We start from the raw sequence: 18,270 nt of genomic DNA on the forward strand, positions 1-18,270 counted from the left end.
AACAATAGTTTGCTATGGGGTACAATTAAATCAAACTATATTTATAGCATTTAATTTGAATTAATAGTTTGCTATTATATACAATTTTCCCATTTAAATTTGGATGGGTTATTAATTCGTTCCTTTATCACCTTAATTAGGTCATTTAAGCTCATTGAAATTAGCTTGATGTGCTAGCCCAAATTGACACATAAGATATTTCATTAAATTATTTTCATTTTTTTGTTTTGACATGTTATATCGAGCTGTAATAAAAAATAGTTTTTATTATGTACTTAAAAAAATATAAAAGTAGAAACAAAGAAATTTAAAATTAAAAAAATTACTTAAATACATAACTTGTTTTATCATATTTTCTAAAATTTCCTACCATTTAAAAAAATTACAAAAATTCCTACTCTTTCCTATTCTAGGATACATTACTTTACGTGATGTATCGGTCAGATACATCACTTTACACGATAATCGGGACGTTGAGTGATGTATCCGAAAATCGAGATGCAATATATCAGGACGTTGAGGGATGTATCGAAGCCGGGACGCGATGTATCAGGTTGTTTTGGGATGTAGTTAAATTCCATGCACCAAATTTAAAGGATTTTTGTAATTTGGAAAAGAGCAGAGAGAAGATATAATTAGCTTTTAACACTATAAGGTTTGTGTAAAATTCCCGTAAAATTTAGTAAGAATTAACCAAGTTAGATTATGAGTTGTATATCAGACCAAGTTACAATTGACCCGCCCACTTATTAATTCGGTCCATTTTAAGTTTTTAACCCATTCCTTCTTAAATTCAGCACGATCCGCTCATTTGACACCTCTGATTTTACTCCTTATTTATGAAATTTCCCCTTTTGAAATCCATGAACTGGCAATATATTTTTTTTCTTGGAATGCAGAACATATTGGAAAGGAAATCTAATAAAAAAAATTGATTTGGGATTTTATTGGAATACTATTTAGTATTTATTTTGTTTTAAAGCTAATTTATTGTCTACTATAATTACTTGACTTTCCTTAAGAAAATATATGACTTGTTCTTTCATTATTATTGGCCAAATATTATCTCCTCTAAGATTTAGCTTTAAATGAAAATTATTTAATTTAATGACCGATTTCAAAACTTATATAAAAGCATAATACAGTACAAATATTATATTTACATATACAGAAGATTAGCAAATTAGAGGTATGCAACTTCTTTTCTAATTTTTTTCTTTCCTTTTGTTATTATATGGATCAATTTTCATGTTTTTTTCCTCATGACGGCGAGATCTGGACTAATTTTTATACATCTCGATTATTACATCAGTATCGGATATAACTATGTTCATTAAGGATTTGATAGACAAAACAATTACCTAGTTTTTTTTTTTTTGCATGTTATCAAATTCTATATTTTTAATTGAATCTATTAAATTTCTTTTTAATAGTGAAAATGCTGAAAATGGAGAGATATAAGCAATTATTAACTGTACATGTGTTGGAGGTGACTATGGTTGCTTTGTTGTTCTTCCTTGTAGCTGATTGTCATCCACACAATGGGTAAGTCTATGTTGCTTTTATTCGATGGAAAATGGTCAAAATTGCTCCTGTGCTATGTATCGATGAATATTTTTATTCTTCGTTAAAAATTGAGGGGTTTTAAATAAGATCTTTTGTTTGTTTGTGATGTTGACACATGACATAAATGTTTTTTTTAGAGTTTTGTTAGTTGAAATCTGAAAGAAGGCATAAATGCCCTACTTTTGTCACAACAAGGGCATAAAATTTCCCAATATCTAATGTAGGGCAAAAGTAGGGGCAATCTTGGTACAATATAAAAGATGACTTTCAAGAGTTACATAACCCCTTTTAGTATAATGTGCAATGTAGGAGATCAATTGCGAAATTGATCTCAAAATTGGACCCTAATAATAGTTGTGACACTCCTTCCCACGCATAGTTACATAAAGATCTATTGTTAGGACACTTGAGTCGAGTGATTCAATCAAATCATAAGCATTTACCTAACTTTGTTATTTCTTTGTTCTAAAAACAGACGAAGATCGACAACAACACCAACACTCAAATTGGACATACAATCTAAACAAGTATAAGTTTACACCTTTTAATTATATCTTAGTATAAGATAAGATACTTAGTATTAAATACGCTAATTAATTTTGTCATTCCCTACTGGTAGTCAATATTAATTCAGAATTTAAATTTTACAGGTGACGATAAGCAATGACATCTTCAATATAACTTTATCAAAACCACATGGTGATGTCATTGGTATATCATATGGTGGGGTCCAAAATCTACTACCACCCACAATTTAGAAACCAATAGAGGGTAAATTAATTTATCTTTAAACTTCGATTAATACTTTAGATTTTTATCTAATCTACGTAGAAATTAATTGCTTATAATACTTTATTATGTTTATTTCAGGTATTGGGATATTATTTGGAATAACATTGGACCTCGTACAACTCGAGCAAAGTAAGTTTTATCTTTCTTGTCTCAAATTAATTATTGATGAATTAATTATTAAAGGACAATTCGATGTACTAAGTTTTATTAGGGATCTATTGATACAGTTTTGTTCTGCATTTCTGCAAGAGTCTGTTTCATAGCTTAAATTCTTGATTGTTTCATAGCTTGAATCCTTGACGTCTTGGACAATTGAAAGTCATTATTATCTGTATTTTTGAATATGTTTTCACTATTAAAAAAATGTGAATTTCCAACGGACGTTATACAAGAACGACGAACATTTTCAATAACTCTATTTCTACGGAATCTACTGAGAATTTGTGTTTGTTAGTATTGTAGTACTATTTTTTTGTGATACATATTGACACTATTAGTTTAGATTCATGTTGCGTAGAGTCTCTACCAGGGGTTTATCATTCACATGACATTAATATTGAACCCGACACTTATAATGATTAAGGATAGAAGATAATAGTAAAAAAATGAAAATTAAGTTCAATATACTTTTGGTTTTGCAGGCTTTCAGGAACAAGTTTTGAGGTAATAATTAATAATGAAAATCAGACAGAAGATTCATTTAAAAGAACATGGAATGTTTCTCAATCAAGTGAACCTCCCTTGAACATTGATAAAAGGTAAGTATTTTATTTTACCAAAATTATATTTTATGCGATTCTGATAGCGCCGAAAATAATGTTACATTGTCCGAACATACGATCAAACTTCTTTATAATGACGTTGTTTCTCTAGCTATCTTTTGGTTGTTATAACAATGTACTGATATATAGAGAATTAATTTCAGATTTATAATGCTACGCAATACATCTGGATTTTATACATATTTGATCGTTGAACGTTTAAAAGGATGGCCAATTTCGTATATACAAAATCTCAGGCTTGTGTTCAAGCTTCAAGGAAACATGTACGTATTTTTTTTTTTTATTGTATATTTAAAATAATTTCTTATCATTAATTAGAAAGATATTTCTTTTAAAATATTTATTTTAATTTTGAATTGGATAAAAATAAATATATAGTATATTGAAACTGTATATTTATGTATATAGGTTTCATTATATGGCTGTTTCTGATGAGAGGCAACGTGTCATGCCAACAGAAATGGATCGAAAGAAAGGCCAAGTGCTTGACTATAAAGAAGCTGTTCTTCTCGCTGATCCGACTAATCCAGATTTAAAAGGAGAGGTACGACTCTATAATTAGTATAAATTTATATACCCGACCAAGTCGTTTTTTCACACACATATAGGGTTATTGATCCGAAGCTACAAGGTTTGACTAAATCCCTAGCTAGCTAGTACTATATGCAAGTCTAAAGCTAGCTAGCATGGAAAGTACATGTTCGACAGAATTCAATATGTTTATTGAGAAATTAATTGAATATGTACATATGATCCATTTCAGAATCCGAACTTCAAATTCAGAACTTATAATTTTCAAAACTACAACCAAATGCCAAATTCCTAAACTTCATATTAAGGATGGAGAGATATGATCATATTCATCCTGTCACAATTTTTGAGGTACATAACGATAGTCGATAACAATATAATTAATAAGACTTTTATGATGATATTTTTCACCTAATTATGCAGGTGGATGACAAGTATTTCTATGCAAGTGATAATAAAGATGGTCAAGTTTATGGATGGGTTAGTTCTACTAATCCACCATTAGGATTTTGGATGATTAATCCAAGTAATGAATATCGTACTGGAGGACCTTTTAGACAAGACCTTACTACACATGTTGGCCCAACTGTACTTAGTGTAAGTCATTAATTAATTAATAAATTAAATTATATTATATGATATGAAACTTGTTATTAATTTTTTTATTTATTCCTAATTGCAAGATATTTGTGAGTACACATTATGCTGGAGAGGATTTAGCAATTAAATTTGAACAAGGAGAACCATGGAAAAAAGTTATTGGTCCTGTTTTTGTGTATCTAAATTCAAATGCTGCAGCCAAGGCAAATCCTTCTATACTTTGGCATGATGCAAAGAAAAGAGTATGTATTGATTTCAGTTTACGTGTCTTACTTTCTTTTCTGGTCCATCTTTTTATGAAAAAAATCGACTATCTGTAATTAGTACTCTTTTTAACCTCAACATTAAACATGACATGTTTATATATATGTAACGATTGTGGTCCAACTGTTCAGGTATTGTCCTCTTTTGGACTAGTTCCACCTAGATTTGACCCTTGGATTTTAACCCAAAAGATAGTCTGAACTGTTAATTCTGAACTCGTTTTTATAATAAGGTTCTTAATAACTTTTCTTTTTCATTCTGATGTGAGATTTGCTTAAGGTATAACGTGGACTCTTTCTTTAGAGGTTTGTGTTTTGTCATGGACGTCACACTTTAATGCATTATACATATTTCGTAAACTTTGTGCCCAATCACATTAACAAAATTTTCAGATGAATCAAGAAGCTGCAAGTTGGCCTAATGAATTTGCAGTTTCAAAAGACTACATCAAATCTAATCAAAGAGGATCTGTTAGTGGCAAGCTATTTGTTAATGACAGGTACATCTTTTTCCATATATATATATATATATATATATATAGCGGGGACAGGCTTTCCTATGGTAGTTCTGCTTCGGCCTCTTAATGGCCGTCCCATACTAGGTTGATTTGTATAATATATAGCCAATATCCATAATACGAGGAGTGTCGATAAGACCTAGGATTCTTTTGACATAATATATTGCCATACACATATCTATAGTAAAACGAGTTCTGACTAATTGAGATTAAAGGTAGTTATCTATATTTAGAATACTTAATATCAGAATAAATGATTCATATAATTGATTTAATTAATTTGAGATTGAAGCATAGTTGATCGATTATTTATTTTTGTGTTTTTGTTTTATGGGTTTATCAGTAAACATATTGTGCCAGCATCCAATGCTTATATAGGATTAGCACCACTAGGAGAAGCTGGATCTTGGCAAAGAGAAAACAAAGTAAGGTTAATTAATTATATTATTTATAAAAAAAATATGAAGAATATTTTAATTATATATATTTATTAATCTTTTAAATTTCATTTCGTTTTATAATCTCCAGGGTTATCAATTTTGGACAAAAACCCACGGTAATGGAAACTTCATCATAGAAAAGGTCATATTCGGTACATATAACTTGTATGCAACAGTCCTAGGAATTCTCGGAGATTACAAATACACTTCAATTGTAAATGTTACTCCAGGTTAATTTTACTTTCTTACTTAATTACTCACTTGTTTTTTTTTCCTAATTCAAAACAATATTTTCTAATCTTTTTTTAAAATTTTTTTTGTGTGTACCTATATATAGGTTCAATTATTAAATTAGGTGTTTTGTTGTATAATCCTCCAAGAAATGGAGCTACAATATGGGAAATTGGTGTACCAGATAGAACTGCTGCTGAATTTTTTATTCCAAATCCACCACAATTCAAAGTTCACAAATACAAAAATAATTATGAATCAAGGTAAGTTTCAAAAATTTACTTGTTATATATTTTATATTTTTTAAATAAATTGTAAAATGATTGTTGTTTATTTAATCTATTTTGGTTTGCAGATTTAAACAATATGGTTTGTGGAAACAATACAGTGTTTTGTATCCTAAACTTGATCTTGTCTACAATGTTGAGACTAGCAAATATTCAAGAGATTGGTTTTATGCTCATGTTACTAGGTAAGCTCGTTTATACGGTCTAATTTCTTTATAATAATGACATTCTCTTTGATATGTTTTGATTGCTATAGTAAATTATCTATATAGAACATAACATGAAAGATCGATTTCACAAGAAAATTGGTGGATTTTTTTTTTCTTCAGGAACATAGGAAACAACACATATAAAGGTACTACATGGAAAATTATATTTAACCTTGCCAATGTTAGTAATGCCTCAAATTACACTCTCCAATTGGCTATTGCTGCAGCTTCACAAGCTGAACTACAAGTATGTATTTATATACCCTTTTTGATTACTTAGCTTGACTTATTATTTCGAATATATGTTATGCTGCTTGAACTCTTTAAAAATAGTATCTGATTTGTATCGGATTCTTCAAAAGTTATATAGTTCTGGAGAATCTGACAAGAGTGTGACAATATTTTCGAATAGTGCAAGCAACACATGTGTGTATGTCATATAATATAATACACGAAATACTATAACTCTAATTAGCCTAACGTGACAAGATAAATTTTATTCGTTATGACTTACATAGATCTTTTTTTTTCTTAAGGTTCGTGTCAACGATGAAAAAGTGCAAACGCCTCATTTTACAACAGGACATATAGGGGGAAGTAATGCGATTGCAAGACATGGAATTCATGGATTATATTGGATTTATAGCATTGGAATACAAGGCAAATTGCTTATCAATGGAGTAAACACAATTTTTCTTACACAAATACTGGCTCTTAACCCATTTCAAGGTGTAATGTATGATTATCTTCGTTTTGAAGGACCTCATCAGTAATAAAAAAATTATTATTTTTGATTCATTATCTCTTTGTTTTTGGTTATAGACGTTATATTTAAAAGTAAAAACGATAAGATCCATTAGAAATATTTAAACTTGATTATTTTGTTGAGGAGAAGGACAATAGTAAATCACTTGAGATAATTAAATTGATGCGGCATTTTAATAAAGTAAAAAAAAAGTGATATAACTAAAACTGAAAGCAAAAGAAAAAAGGCCTAAAGCATGTCACAACAAATTGTTAGCTAATTTACCATTCAAAACTTGCAAGCCAACCAACAACTCAACTACCAAAAATATTAAAAAATTGTTTCTTACTTCTTTCTTCATTTGAAAACAATATAGTATAATATAAAGTTTGACTACCTATTTAGAAAATAGGTGTAATATAAAGAAAGAGTTTAACTTGGGAACACTGATAACTAATTTGAAAGATACCTTTTATAATTGGATACACCATTAATTAGAATTAAATTGAAATACACATATATAAGGTATAAAAAAAACTCTACAACAAAAGTACTCCCTTCAATTCATTGTACTGGTCATATTTTCCCATGTACGCCCTTTTTAAAAATACTAGTAATTTGACTAAATTATCCTTGATTACTCTTTGCTTAAATTTATACTACTATCTTTTTTCACCACATTATTTAATAATATCAATCTCTAGAGTAAAGGAGGAAACAAAAATTAATTATATTTGAATTTTCTAAAATAACAATTATTTTAAAATAACGTTTTTTTAAATAAGCATGACAACTAAAATGGACCTGAATGAGTGTGTATATATATATATACCTTTTAAAATGCAGGACAAATAAGGAAGGTATAATTCTAATTGAAGAAAAAAGAAAGATTTAGCATCTTGATTATAAAATAGATGACTTTTGCTACGATAGCTTAATGATTAATTTTCTTCCTCATAGATACGTGCAAAAATCATATATATAAATCACAATATATTTACCTTTAAAATTTACTTAATTAGTAGTTTTCCTTTTTTTTTTTTTTTTTTTGGTTAGATGTAGTTTTCCTTCTATAGTCTCTTTTAAATAAATGATATGATATTATTATATAAACGTATGAGAAATAGTCTCTCCCAATTTTTTGCCACAAGAGAAACATATGAGACTTTGAAGAAACAAAGAAACAAATGAGACTTTGAAGAAACAAAGAAACAAAAAATCCACAAAGAGGTATTTTGTTTGTGTTTCTTTTTTCTTTGTTCATTTTGTTTGGCGCTATAGGATTATTTTATTCATCTTTTATCTTTTCGTGCCACTATTTCTATAATCAATCACCCTTTTTTTCTTATTTTCTTTGACTTTTGTGAGGTTATACATTTACATTAAAATAGTATTTTATATTGCATGTTAAAGTCGTTTACAATACATTTCCTTCTATGGTGGGATGATGATAGAGGTGATGATGATAGTAGTGACAGAGAGAGACGGTGATTGTTGAAAGAGTCATATTTGTTTTTGAATTTTGTGAAAAATTCAATTTACCCTCTATTTAGAATTTTAAATCCTTAGACCTTGTTTGTGTAACACATGATATCATTGAATTCTAAGCTTCCTCTCCTAAAAAAATAAGGGCAAATTTATTTTATTTCACATAATTCATAGGCATATTAATGAATTATGTCTTGATCTCTTAATGAATATTTCAAAAATTTACGGAATATTCGAGATGCTTCTTCATGAAAACATATTACCTTTTCTTTATACCTGAACTAGAGTTTATGACAGAGTAATCTCTAAGAATCCTAACTAAAATTGAACTTGTCTAATAGAACCCCACAAAATTTCGTTATTTACAATATTGTACTTTACTATTTAAATAATTACAACTAATATCACTTGTTTAAATAATTATATATAGGTATAAGTCAAAAGAGTTGGAACATAATTAACTGCATTTTCTGTCCTTATGCTACATACGTCCGTGACTAACTCCTAATTTTTGCAACTCATGTTGTGACATTTAATTAATTTAATGGCTTCAGCAACCATAGTAGATGAATTAAGTAAATTATTATTCGTACCTTATATTTACATCAAATTAACAGATGTACCATATATATTTAATTAATTAATTTATCTTACTCAATTAATATTTATATTGTGAAAATGCAGAACATGGGGAAGAATATGCAACTAAGCTTATTATGTGTTGTGGAGTTTACTGTGGTTGCTTTTACATTGTTGTTGAGAGTTGATGGGTAAGTCTCTATTTCTTTTATTTAACTCTTAATCTATCAGTGTATTTTAACGTGTTATAATAATTTTTTTTCACAACTTAGTGTGATTTAGTGGGAAAATCCAATTGTGGCAACAAGTATGATGAGGTGTACAAATAGTAGATATCGAGTGGAATAGTCGAGTAAATTCTTAATATGCTTACAAGTTGAGCCAAACACTATCGTAAGAGGTAGCAATGTACTTGGTAGTGAATATATCCGAAGATATAATTGAGGTGCGAGTAAGTTGATCCATATAACTTACTCATCAACAAATTAATAAATGGGCGGGTTATTACCCGTCCAAAAGTTACTTCAATTTAAATTGATTAGATTGAAATAAGCTAAAATGCAGATCATAAATCAATCTATTTTATTCTTACTTGGTATTAGAGCCAAGGTACATCCCTGTAGAATACACTCGTCATATATTCATTGACTTGACGTAAACAACTTGTCTAAATAAAGTTGAAATATCACAAAAGTTGTGATTTTGATTATGTGAGATATTTCTTCTAGTATAAATCTGAAGTAAGGTACTTTCTGCATTTTAGTCCTATGAAGATTTGCATACTGATTTGCTGTCTATTGTTCTGAAAACAGGCGAAGATTGATTGAAACGCCGATTGTTAGATTGGATATACAAACTAACCAAGTAAATTTATACCTCTAACTATTCATCGTTTTGTTTACCTACCTAAACTAGACAGTATATGTCTAATTGTACATCATGTTTAACTATTGTACCCTTTAGGTGACGATGAGCAATGGCATTGTCAATGTTACATTATCAATACCATATGGTCTTGTTACGAGCATATCATATGGTGGAGTCAACAACTTACTCGTGACTCAAAATGTTGAAATAAACAGAGGGTATATAACCTGTAAACATCTTACTCCCTGTATTTCAACTTGTTTGGCTTAACTTATGGCATTTTTCAGGTATTGGGATATTTTTTGGAATCGTACAACGTCTAAAAGAGCTCGAAAAAAGTAATCCATTACCTTCTAGTCACAAATTAAGATACATGAAATTCGATCATCTAAAATTATAAGTCCATTTTTCGCGTAAAATCCAGGTTCTTGGGAAATAGTTTCGAGGTCATTATGGATACAGAAAACCAGGCAGAAATTTCGTTTAAGAGTACATGGAATGCTTCTCAATCTGATGAACTTCCATTAAACAGTGACTTAAGGTGAAGTGTACTGTAAAAGCTCAATTTTTTCGTATTTTTGTTTTCAGAAATCTCAATTTTGTATACGTATGCTAAATCGATGAATTTTCAGGTTTGTGATGTTACGAGACACACCTGGATTTTATACGTATGCTATCGTTGAACGTTTAGAAGGATGGCCCCTTGTATATATCGAAAATTTAAGAGTTGTCTTCAAGCTTCAACAGGACATGTACTAGTCTGAAGTTTTTTCATCATTAACTTAAGATGTACATTTGTTTTTGAACCGAGGGCAACAACCTCTCTATCTTCACGAGGTAGGGGTAAGGTCTGCGTACACTCTACCCTCCTCAGACTCCACCAGTGAAAATACACTGGATATGTAGCTGCATTTATAGGTTTCATTACATGGCTATCTCGGACGAGAGGCAGAGGATCATGCCAATGCCAGTGGATCAAGAGACGGGGAAGGTGCTCGACTACAAAGAAGCTGTTCTTCTGACAAATCCAACTAATCTAGATCTAAAAGGAGAGGTAAGATCCATCGTATTCTAAACCATGTATTTGTTGAACGTGTGACCAGATCATCTAAAAGCTTAATATGTTATATGAGACGCTTTTATTTACTTAATTATATCTTCAGCAATACCTATGTTAAGGAGGAGATTGAAGCTGTTTATCATATGAACATGTTGTCCTTCGTCCTAAATAGAGAAGTGCAAGCTATATAAAATTAATAACAGTAAGGGCAGCTCGATTTACTAAGCTCCTGCTATGCACATGGTCAGAGAAGGGTCGTACCACAAGTGTCTGTTTCTGCACGAGTCTGTTTCCACAGCTTGAACATGTGACTTACTAGGAAGTCACAAGTTTTTAAATCTACAAATTTGTAGGTGGATGACAAATACTTTTATGCAACTGATAACAAAGACGATAGAGTTCATGGATGGGTGAGTTCCACTAATCCTCCAGTAGGATTTTGGATGATAATTCCGAATGATGAATTTCGTACTGGAGGACCTTACAAACAAGATCTCACTTCACATGTTGGTCCAACTGTGCTATCTGTAAGTACATTTGAATTAATTATATACGACTTGTTTGAAACTCAGACGTACTAGTAATAGTAGTAGTTGTTATTAATATTTCTTCATAATCTCAGATATTTGTAAGTAGACATTTTGCTGGAGATGATCTTGTTATCAAATTTCAACAAGGAGAGCCATGGAAAAAGGTTATTGGCCCTGTATTTTTGTATCTTAACTCAAATTCTTCAGCTATGGACAATCCCACCATACTCTGGGATGATGCTAAGAGAAGGGTAATGATTTAATCTTTTACTATTTGCTACTCCTGCCATCTCAATTTACGTGATGTTGTTTGACTTGACACGGAATTCAAGAAAGAAAGAAAAAACTTTTGTAAACTTATAGTCTAAAACAAGTTATAGATGTTTGTCTGACTATAAATCATCTCAGGATAAAATGAACATTTTAAAGCTAAATAATTTCTAAAGATAGAAAAATGTGTTATTCTTTTTACGTTCCACGTTGAATTTACAGATGAATCAAGAAGTTGCAAACTGGCCTTATGATTTTCCAGTTTCGGAAGAGTACATCAAATCTAATCAAAGAGGAATTATTCGAGGCCAACTTCTTGTTAACGACAGGTAGTTATGTCTAGTGTTTATATCCTGAACCCATTTTTTTTTTTTTTTGTAATTTTGTACACTTTTTTGACTTACTGGCATCCAAACATCTCACACGCGCCTCAACTATGTGGAGTCATGGTTTGTGCTTATGTAAGCCAAAAGGTGTATAAATTTACAAAACAAATGAGTTCGGAGGTAATATGACCTTAGTTTAGTTAAAATATGTTTCTAAAATTTCGGTCATAGTCTAGGATACTTGTGCATTATCCCGTGTAATTAAATAAAATTTCACTAATATTTAACATCTATAATTTGTATTTTCAGCACTACGACTTTAATACCCGCATCCAACGGTTATATAGGGTTAGCACCACCAGGAGATGTTGGATCTTGGCAAAGAGAAAACAAAGTAAAGTTGCATGATTCATAAAATTATTTAAAGAATTTTTTTAATTATATAGATTATTAATATAGTAACTTTATTTCGTTTTGTTTTCAGGGTTATCAGTTTTGGACTAAAACAGATGCTATGGGGAATTTCACCATAGAAAATGTCATATCCGGTACTTATAACTTGTATGCAACCGTCCCAGGAATAATTGGGGATTACAAATACACTTTTGATGTACAAGTTACTCCAGGTTTTGATTTCTTACTTAGCCCTTATGTTATTTGTTAATTCAAAGTTTAGCTCTAGACTACAGTACTTATGGGATCATACTGGATATGTTGTTGTTGTTGATTCGATGTTTGTTTAGAATGAGACTATTGTACTACTCATATTTGTTAATTTCAATGCTCTTATGAACTCATTTTCGTTTTCTTTCAATTTTCATGTGTATCGAAATGTAGGTTCTAGTATTGAATTAGGGAGTTTGGTTTATAATCCTCCAAGAAATGGAGCTACACTTTGGGAAATCGGTGTACCAGATCGAATAGCTGCTGAGTTCTTCGTTCCAACGCCACCTCTAGAATTTAACGTACACATATACCAAAACAATTTTGAATCAATGTAAGATCGAAAAATGTTCAATGGCTATTCTGAATATTTTCTTGTTATACTGAAAATATTGTAGCTCATTCACTTTATTTTTGGTTTGCAGATTTAGACAATATGGTTTGTGGAAACAATATAGTGTTTTATATCCTGAAAATGATCTTGTCTACAATGTTGGGACTAGCAATTATTCAAAAGATTGGTTTTTTGTTCATGTTACTAGGTATGTATTATACTCCTTAGAGTTTCCTATAATTCTTGTTTTTGAAGTTATTTTCATTTTTGTAAGTAAGGGGAGATTTAATTTGGTGCGTCAGTAAGATGTGTTGCCGTGTGACCAAGAGGTCACGAGTTCAAGTTGTTTCCCTTTCCTGATCCCATGCATAGTGGGAACTTAGTGCGTCAGACTGCTATTTTACTCTTTTTTTTTGTGAATTAACCTCTTTTCTATTATATTGAATTTACCCTATAGTCTCAATTTGAGAACTTCTAGTGCCAAAGTCACTGAATGTGTAAGTCGTCAATTCCTAGACAATTTGTAACGAAGGGGAATCTGGCGTAACGGTAAGAAGTGCCGTCATGTGACCAAGAGGTCACTTTCAAGCCATGAAAACGGCCTTCGCACATAGTGTGAGCTCAGTGTTCCAGAATGCCACTTATTTTTTATTTATTTTTTGTAAATTACCCATCAAGGCATAGTATGTATGTATTGACATACACACATATATATAGGCATCATTCTCTAACCATAAGCTAAATATATAAGAAAAAATATAAGGCCTTGAGATTATACTGAATTGTTGTTATTGTTGTTGAATAACTATGTCACTTCCTTGTGCAGGAACATAGGAAACAAGACCTATATATCTACCACATGGAAAATTATATTTAACCTTGAAATTGTTGACAATGCATCAAATTACACTCTCCAAATGGCTCTTGCAGCAGCTCAAAGAGCTGAACTACAAGTATGTTTCATTTCAATCAAGTTAATATTTCTATTCCTTTTGTTTATGTTTAAATGATACATGAAAAATTGACTTTTGTTGTTGTTTTTTCTTTCTTTTTAAGGTTCGTTTCAACGATGAAAAAGTTGTTGAACCTCATTTTACGACAGGGAAAATAGGGGGAGATAATGCAATCGCGAGACATGGTATTCATGGATTATATTTTCTTTATAGTATCGAAGTAAAGGGCAATCTACTTGTAAATGGAACAAACACAATTTTTCTTACACAAGCAATAGCTACTAACCCCTTTCAGGGAGTAATGTATGATTATCTTCGTTTAGAAGGATCTCATCAATGATAAAATGATCATTCAACGACAACATATTCAATGTGATTTCATTAATGAGTTTTGGAGAGTGATAAATATGTATATACATTGACAACGTAAAAATTCTTCTACCAAGTTACCAATTAATGTTTATCATAAAATTTTGCCTATATTTACGTTATGTGACATAAGTAAATATATTTTCCACTATTGGTGTTAAAAGTGAGTAATTTCTTTATTTCAATTGTGAGTAACATTATATTTATTCATTTTCATGTACATTTGCACAACACAAATATCGGTTGTTTTTCCCTTTTTACCCTTATAATCGTGGTCTCGGGTCTATCTTATGTGCACCTCAACTAATTTTGCAGAATACCAATTTTATTTTACAAGTATAGGTATCTAATAACTCTATTCTCTTTCCAGCCTAACCTTTGTAAAACATTTCATAATTCTTTTCTTGTGTGAAAACTTTGCAACACAAAAAGGTTCTAAATTTTTTATTTTATTTTATTATGGATCATAATAAGTTTAATTAAAAGTCACGAGTAATTGTGATCCCAAAAAATATAAAAACGTCCACATCTTCATCATAACTTTTTTATTTTAGCACTTTTGATCCCTCAGAATTCTAGCAACAAAAGTGCATTTTATATTCACTTTTTGAATACTTCTATAAAAAGTAATTTCATATTAAAGTCACTAGACAATGAAAATGCGCCTTTTGTTTCATATTATTTGATCCTCATACTAAAAATAGTTATTTTAATTCTAATCAAAGTTTTCTTAAGAGATAAGTTATATCAATAGGAGTCACTTTTCGAATTTTTTTAATCAAGGAGAATGACAACAAAGTTTCTTGACCTAATTATAACCTATAGAGTTTGACTTTTCTGAAAATTGAACGTCAGAAAGAGCCTCCTATGACCTATATTTGGTATAGAAGTTGAAAAGAGTTAATGAGGTTACAAATAATTTTGAATTATTCAAAATGAGAGCCTTGTATATTATTCGAACTACGTAGCTTAAAAATATCCTCCACGTTAACGAAGTAGTTTTAAAATGTCATTCCTACTAACGATTGCTCCAGGTTTAACAAAAAAGAATGAATTTTACTCGAAAACTATTTGAAATAATGATAGATTTCCCCAGAATTTATAGTCAATATCAATGAAATTTAGGCTCTAGTCATTTTAACAGATTATAAATCATCCCTAATAATTGATTTCTTTTATTTAATGAATATTAAACAGTATAAAATTCTTGTTCGTGATTGCAAATTTTCGTAAATTAATTCAATTTTTGAAGAAAAAATGTTTTTTATATCGTCATTTGATGATTTTCCTTTTTTATATGATTATCAATTTGTATTAAATAGTTCAAAAATGCTCTTCTTGATTATCAATTTTTGTCAATTGAGTTGTATAATTTTTTTCATATTTAGCAAATTTGAGTTTTCTTATTATTTTTAATTCTTGTAAGGGTCCATTCTTTTTATTTTTATTTTATCTTTTTCAAGGTGGAGGTGGGGGTTCTATATGGTACCTATAAAAATAAAACTTACTAAAAAGTGAAATTCAAAATAAGTTGAATTAGTTTGATATAAATGTTCAATTATAGATATTTATCATTTCTTTATAGAATTAGTTTATGTATTAAAACTTACTAAAATTGTGACCTGTGACTTTAAAAATATAATAAATTAGTTGCTAAGGTTCTTAAAAGATTGAACCCACGTACAATTTAAATTTTGAATTTGCTTTCACCGATGGACCATGCTAATCTTAACCTCTTAAATATGGCATTATCTGTAATTAATATGCATAATAATCACAAATTAGTTTGTTACAAAACCAAGAACTGGCTTCGAAACCAACAAATTCCGTTTTTTAATAGTGACAAAAAAATTAAAGTCCCTTTTCCCATGGTAATTATTCTTTTCCGTTCATATTATCTGTCTTTTACAACTTTCACACACTTTTTAACAAAACTGAATATAGAATTTAAACTAAACTAATATATTCGTCTTACAACTAATCACAATTTTCTTATCAAATATTATTGAATTTTTATATTTTTATTTATGTTTTGTATTTAAATGAATATGTTGAACTGTTGGTTAAACCCCCTTCTCATCAAAAGACATTTAATAATCTTAATCACACGGTTATTTTTTTTTTCTTAGAGATCTCATTTAATTGGTGCTCCAAGTAATTAAATGAAACAAAAAATGGATAAATTTGAAACAGAAAGAGATATAAATGACTACTTAATTTTGTTTTAAAAATACCAATATTTATAAGTAGATTAATACACATTAATGTTTAGGTTGACAAAATCAAGAAAAGCCTATTTTAACGTTGAGTTGTCTTTATGGAGATAAAATCCTACTAATTCTAGACGTAAAATATGGTTGAAAAAATGTATATTTTTTAATTACACATTTCTTAAAAAAATACTATTAATTATAATAGATATTTGTCTTCACGGAATACTCTATTTATGAGTCATAATTGAAATATTTGTAGTCTTTAAGGCCTATGGGTAAAGTAGGAAAAAATAATTAATTTTACTTTACATTTTTAAATAACAAGTAATTTGAAATAAATACTTTTATTAAGAACGATAAATATTTTAAAACGAGAGAGTAATAGTTTAATTTTCTTTCATAGTTTGACAATACTAAATATTCTTATGTTGGTCCCTATGCTAGTTGTCCTAACTCATAATATTAGGTGAATTTAGTCAAATGTTTAAGCCACAAGGCCAACTACCCCAAACTTCCAGTATTTGACAAAATAATTGAATGGCCAAATTAAATATAAGTAGAATTAACAACCAAAAGTGAACCAGTGATGTTAGAGGGCGGGTCAATTAGGATTGTTAAATTTCTAAGTTAATTACAAACTTCTGATAATAAAATGCATATGATATCTTAGATTAATCTCATATCGAAATGAGAGAAGAAAGTAAAAAGTTTTAGATGTCATAAGTAAGTTCACATGGTACACACTTTCAAAGAAAAATTTATGTGAGCCTTAATTCAAAATGAACAATAAGTATCATGAGCTTAAATCATGACAAAATACTCATTCTTATAATTAACACAAAAAATAGACTTTGATCAAAGATTTAAAGGGATTGGTTACACTTCTGAATATTTATTTTATATATATATATAACTTAATATTCATAAATTGCTCAATTAATATCATTAATCTCCTTTTAGGAAAGTTAATTTAAGCTAAAAAAAAGGAGAGTTTATCAGATAAATATTAATCTGACGAGATAAAAGTTTCTTTAAGGACTTAACTTAGATACTCATAACATTTAACTATAATAATTAGTTTTTTTTTTTTTATAATAAAATACATGTTCTTTATAGTAATCAAAAGGTAGATATCTACACAAACGAAACTTCTATAGAAAAGATTTTTTTTTGGATCTCATAAAAAATTGTAGCCGCTATTTTAACTTTAGATACGCACTGGATAAATTCATTCATGGTAATAACTACCAAACTACATAGGAGCTAGATGTAAATTACAATATGTAAGTTTGATGCGATGAACTCAATTGAAAAAACATTACCAGAAGAAATCGATCCCTAACATATCTAATGAGATTCCTATCTGCCTTTACATTTCGTTATCACTAATTAGAATGTGATGAGATAAATAAAATTCATTTATCCTTAATAAAAAGTCTGGAATTTGAGTAAATTCCCAATTAAAAACGCCCTTCTCTAAAATACTTAGCTAGGTTTTACGCGGTGTGAAGCTAAATTAATGATAACGGGGTAGGAAAGTTGGGGGATAGTCTTCCAAGAGAAGAAAATTTTAATGGAATTAATCAATTAGAACATAAGTACATTTAAGACATAATGCATAAATGTGTCATTTAGATTGACTTAAGATTTGGTC

The 18,270-nt window shown here is 29.5% G+C and overlaps 1 protein-coding gene and 1 pseudogene across 1 annotated transcript; both read left to right on the forward strand.

The window, feature by feature from the left end:
• Window positions 1-1,447: 1,447 nt before the first annotated feature.
• Window positions 1,448-6,992, forward strand: LOC125836928 (probable rhamnogalacturonate lyase B; annotated as a pseudogene).
• Window positions 6,993-9,848: 2,856 nt separating this feature from the next.
• On the forward strand, window positions 9,849-14,387 carry LOC125836906 (probable rhamnogalacturonate lyase B). Its single transcript, XM_049516062.1, has 15 exons — window positions 9,849-9,895; window positions 9,995-10,116; window positions 10,186-10,236; window positions 10,323-10,439; window positions 10,531-10,650; window positions 10,817-10,952; window positions 11,312-11,485; window positions 11,581-11,739; window positions 11,981-12,087; window positions 12,394-12,478; window positions 12,569-12,710; window positions 12,922-13,081; window positions 13,173-13,289; window positions 13,908-14,034; window positions 14,138-14,387. Exons 2-15 carry the CDS (start codon window positions 10,001-10,003, stop codon window positions 14,372-14,374), a joined length of 1,848 nt encoding a protein of 615 aa, XP_049372019.1. The 5' UTR covers window positions 9,849-9,895; window positions 9,995-10,000; the 3' UTR covers window positions 14,375-14,387.
• The last annotated feature ends 3,883 nt before the right edge of the window (window positions 14,388-18,270 follow it).

Source organism: Solanum verrucosum, unplaced genomic scaffold (genome assembly GCF_900185275.1).
Source record: "Solanum verrucosum unplaced genomic scaffold, falcon-dt-bn FXZP01000099.1, whole genome shotgun sequence".
NCBI lineage: Eukaryota > Viridiplantae > Streptophyta > Magnoliopsida > Solanales > Solanaceae > Solanum > Solanum verrucosum.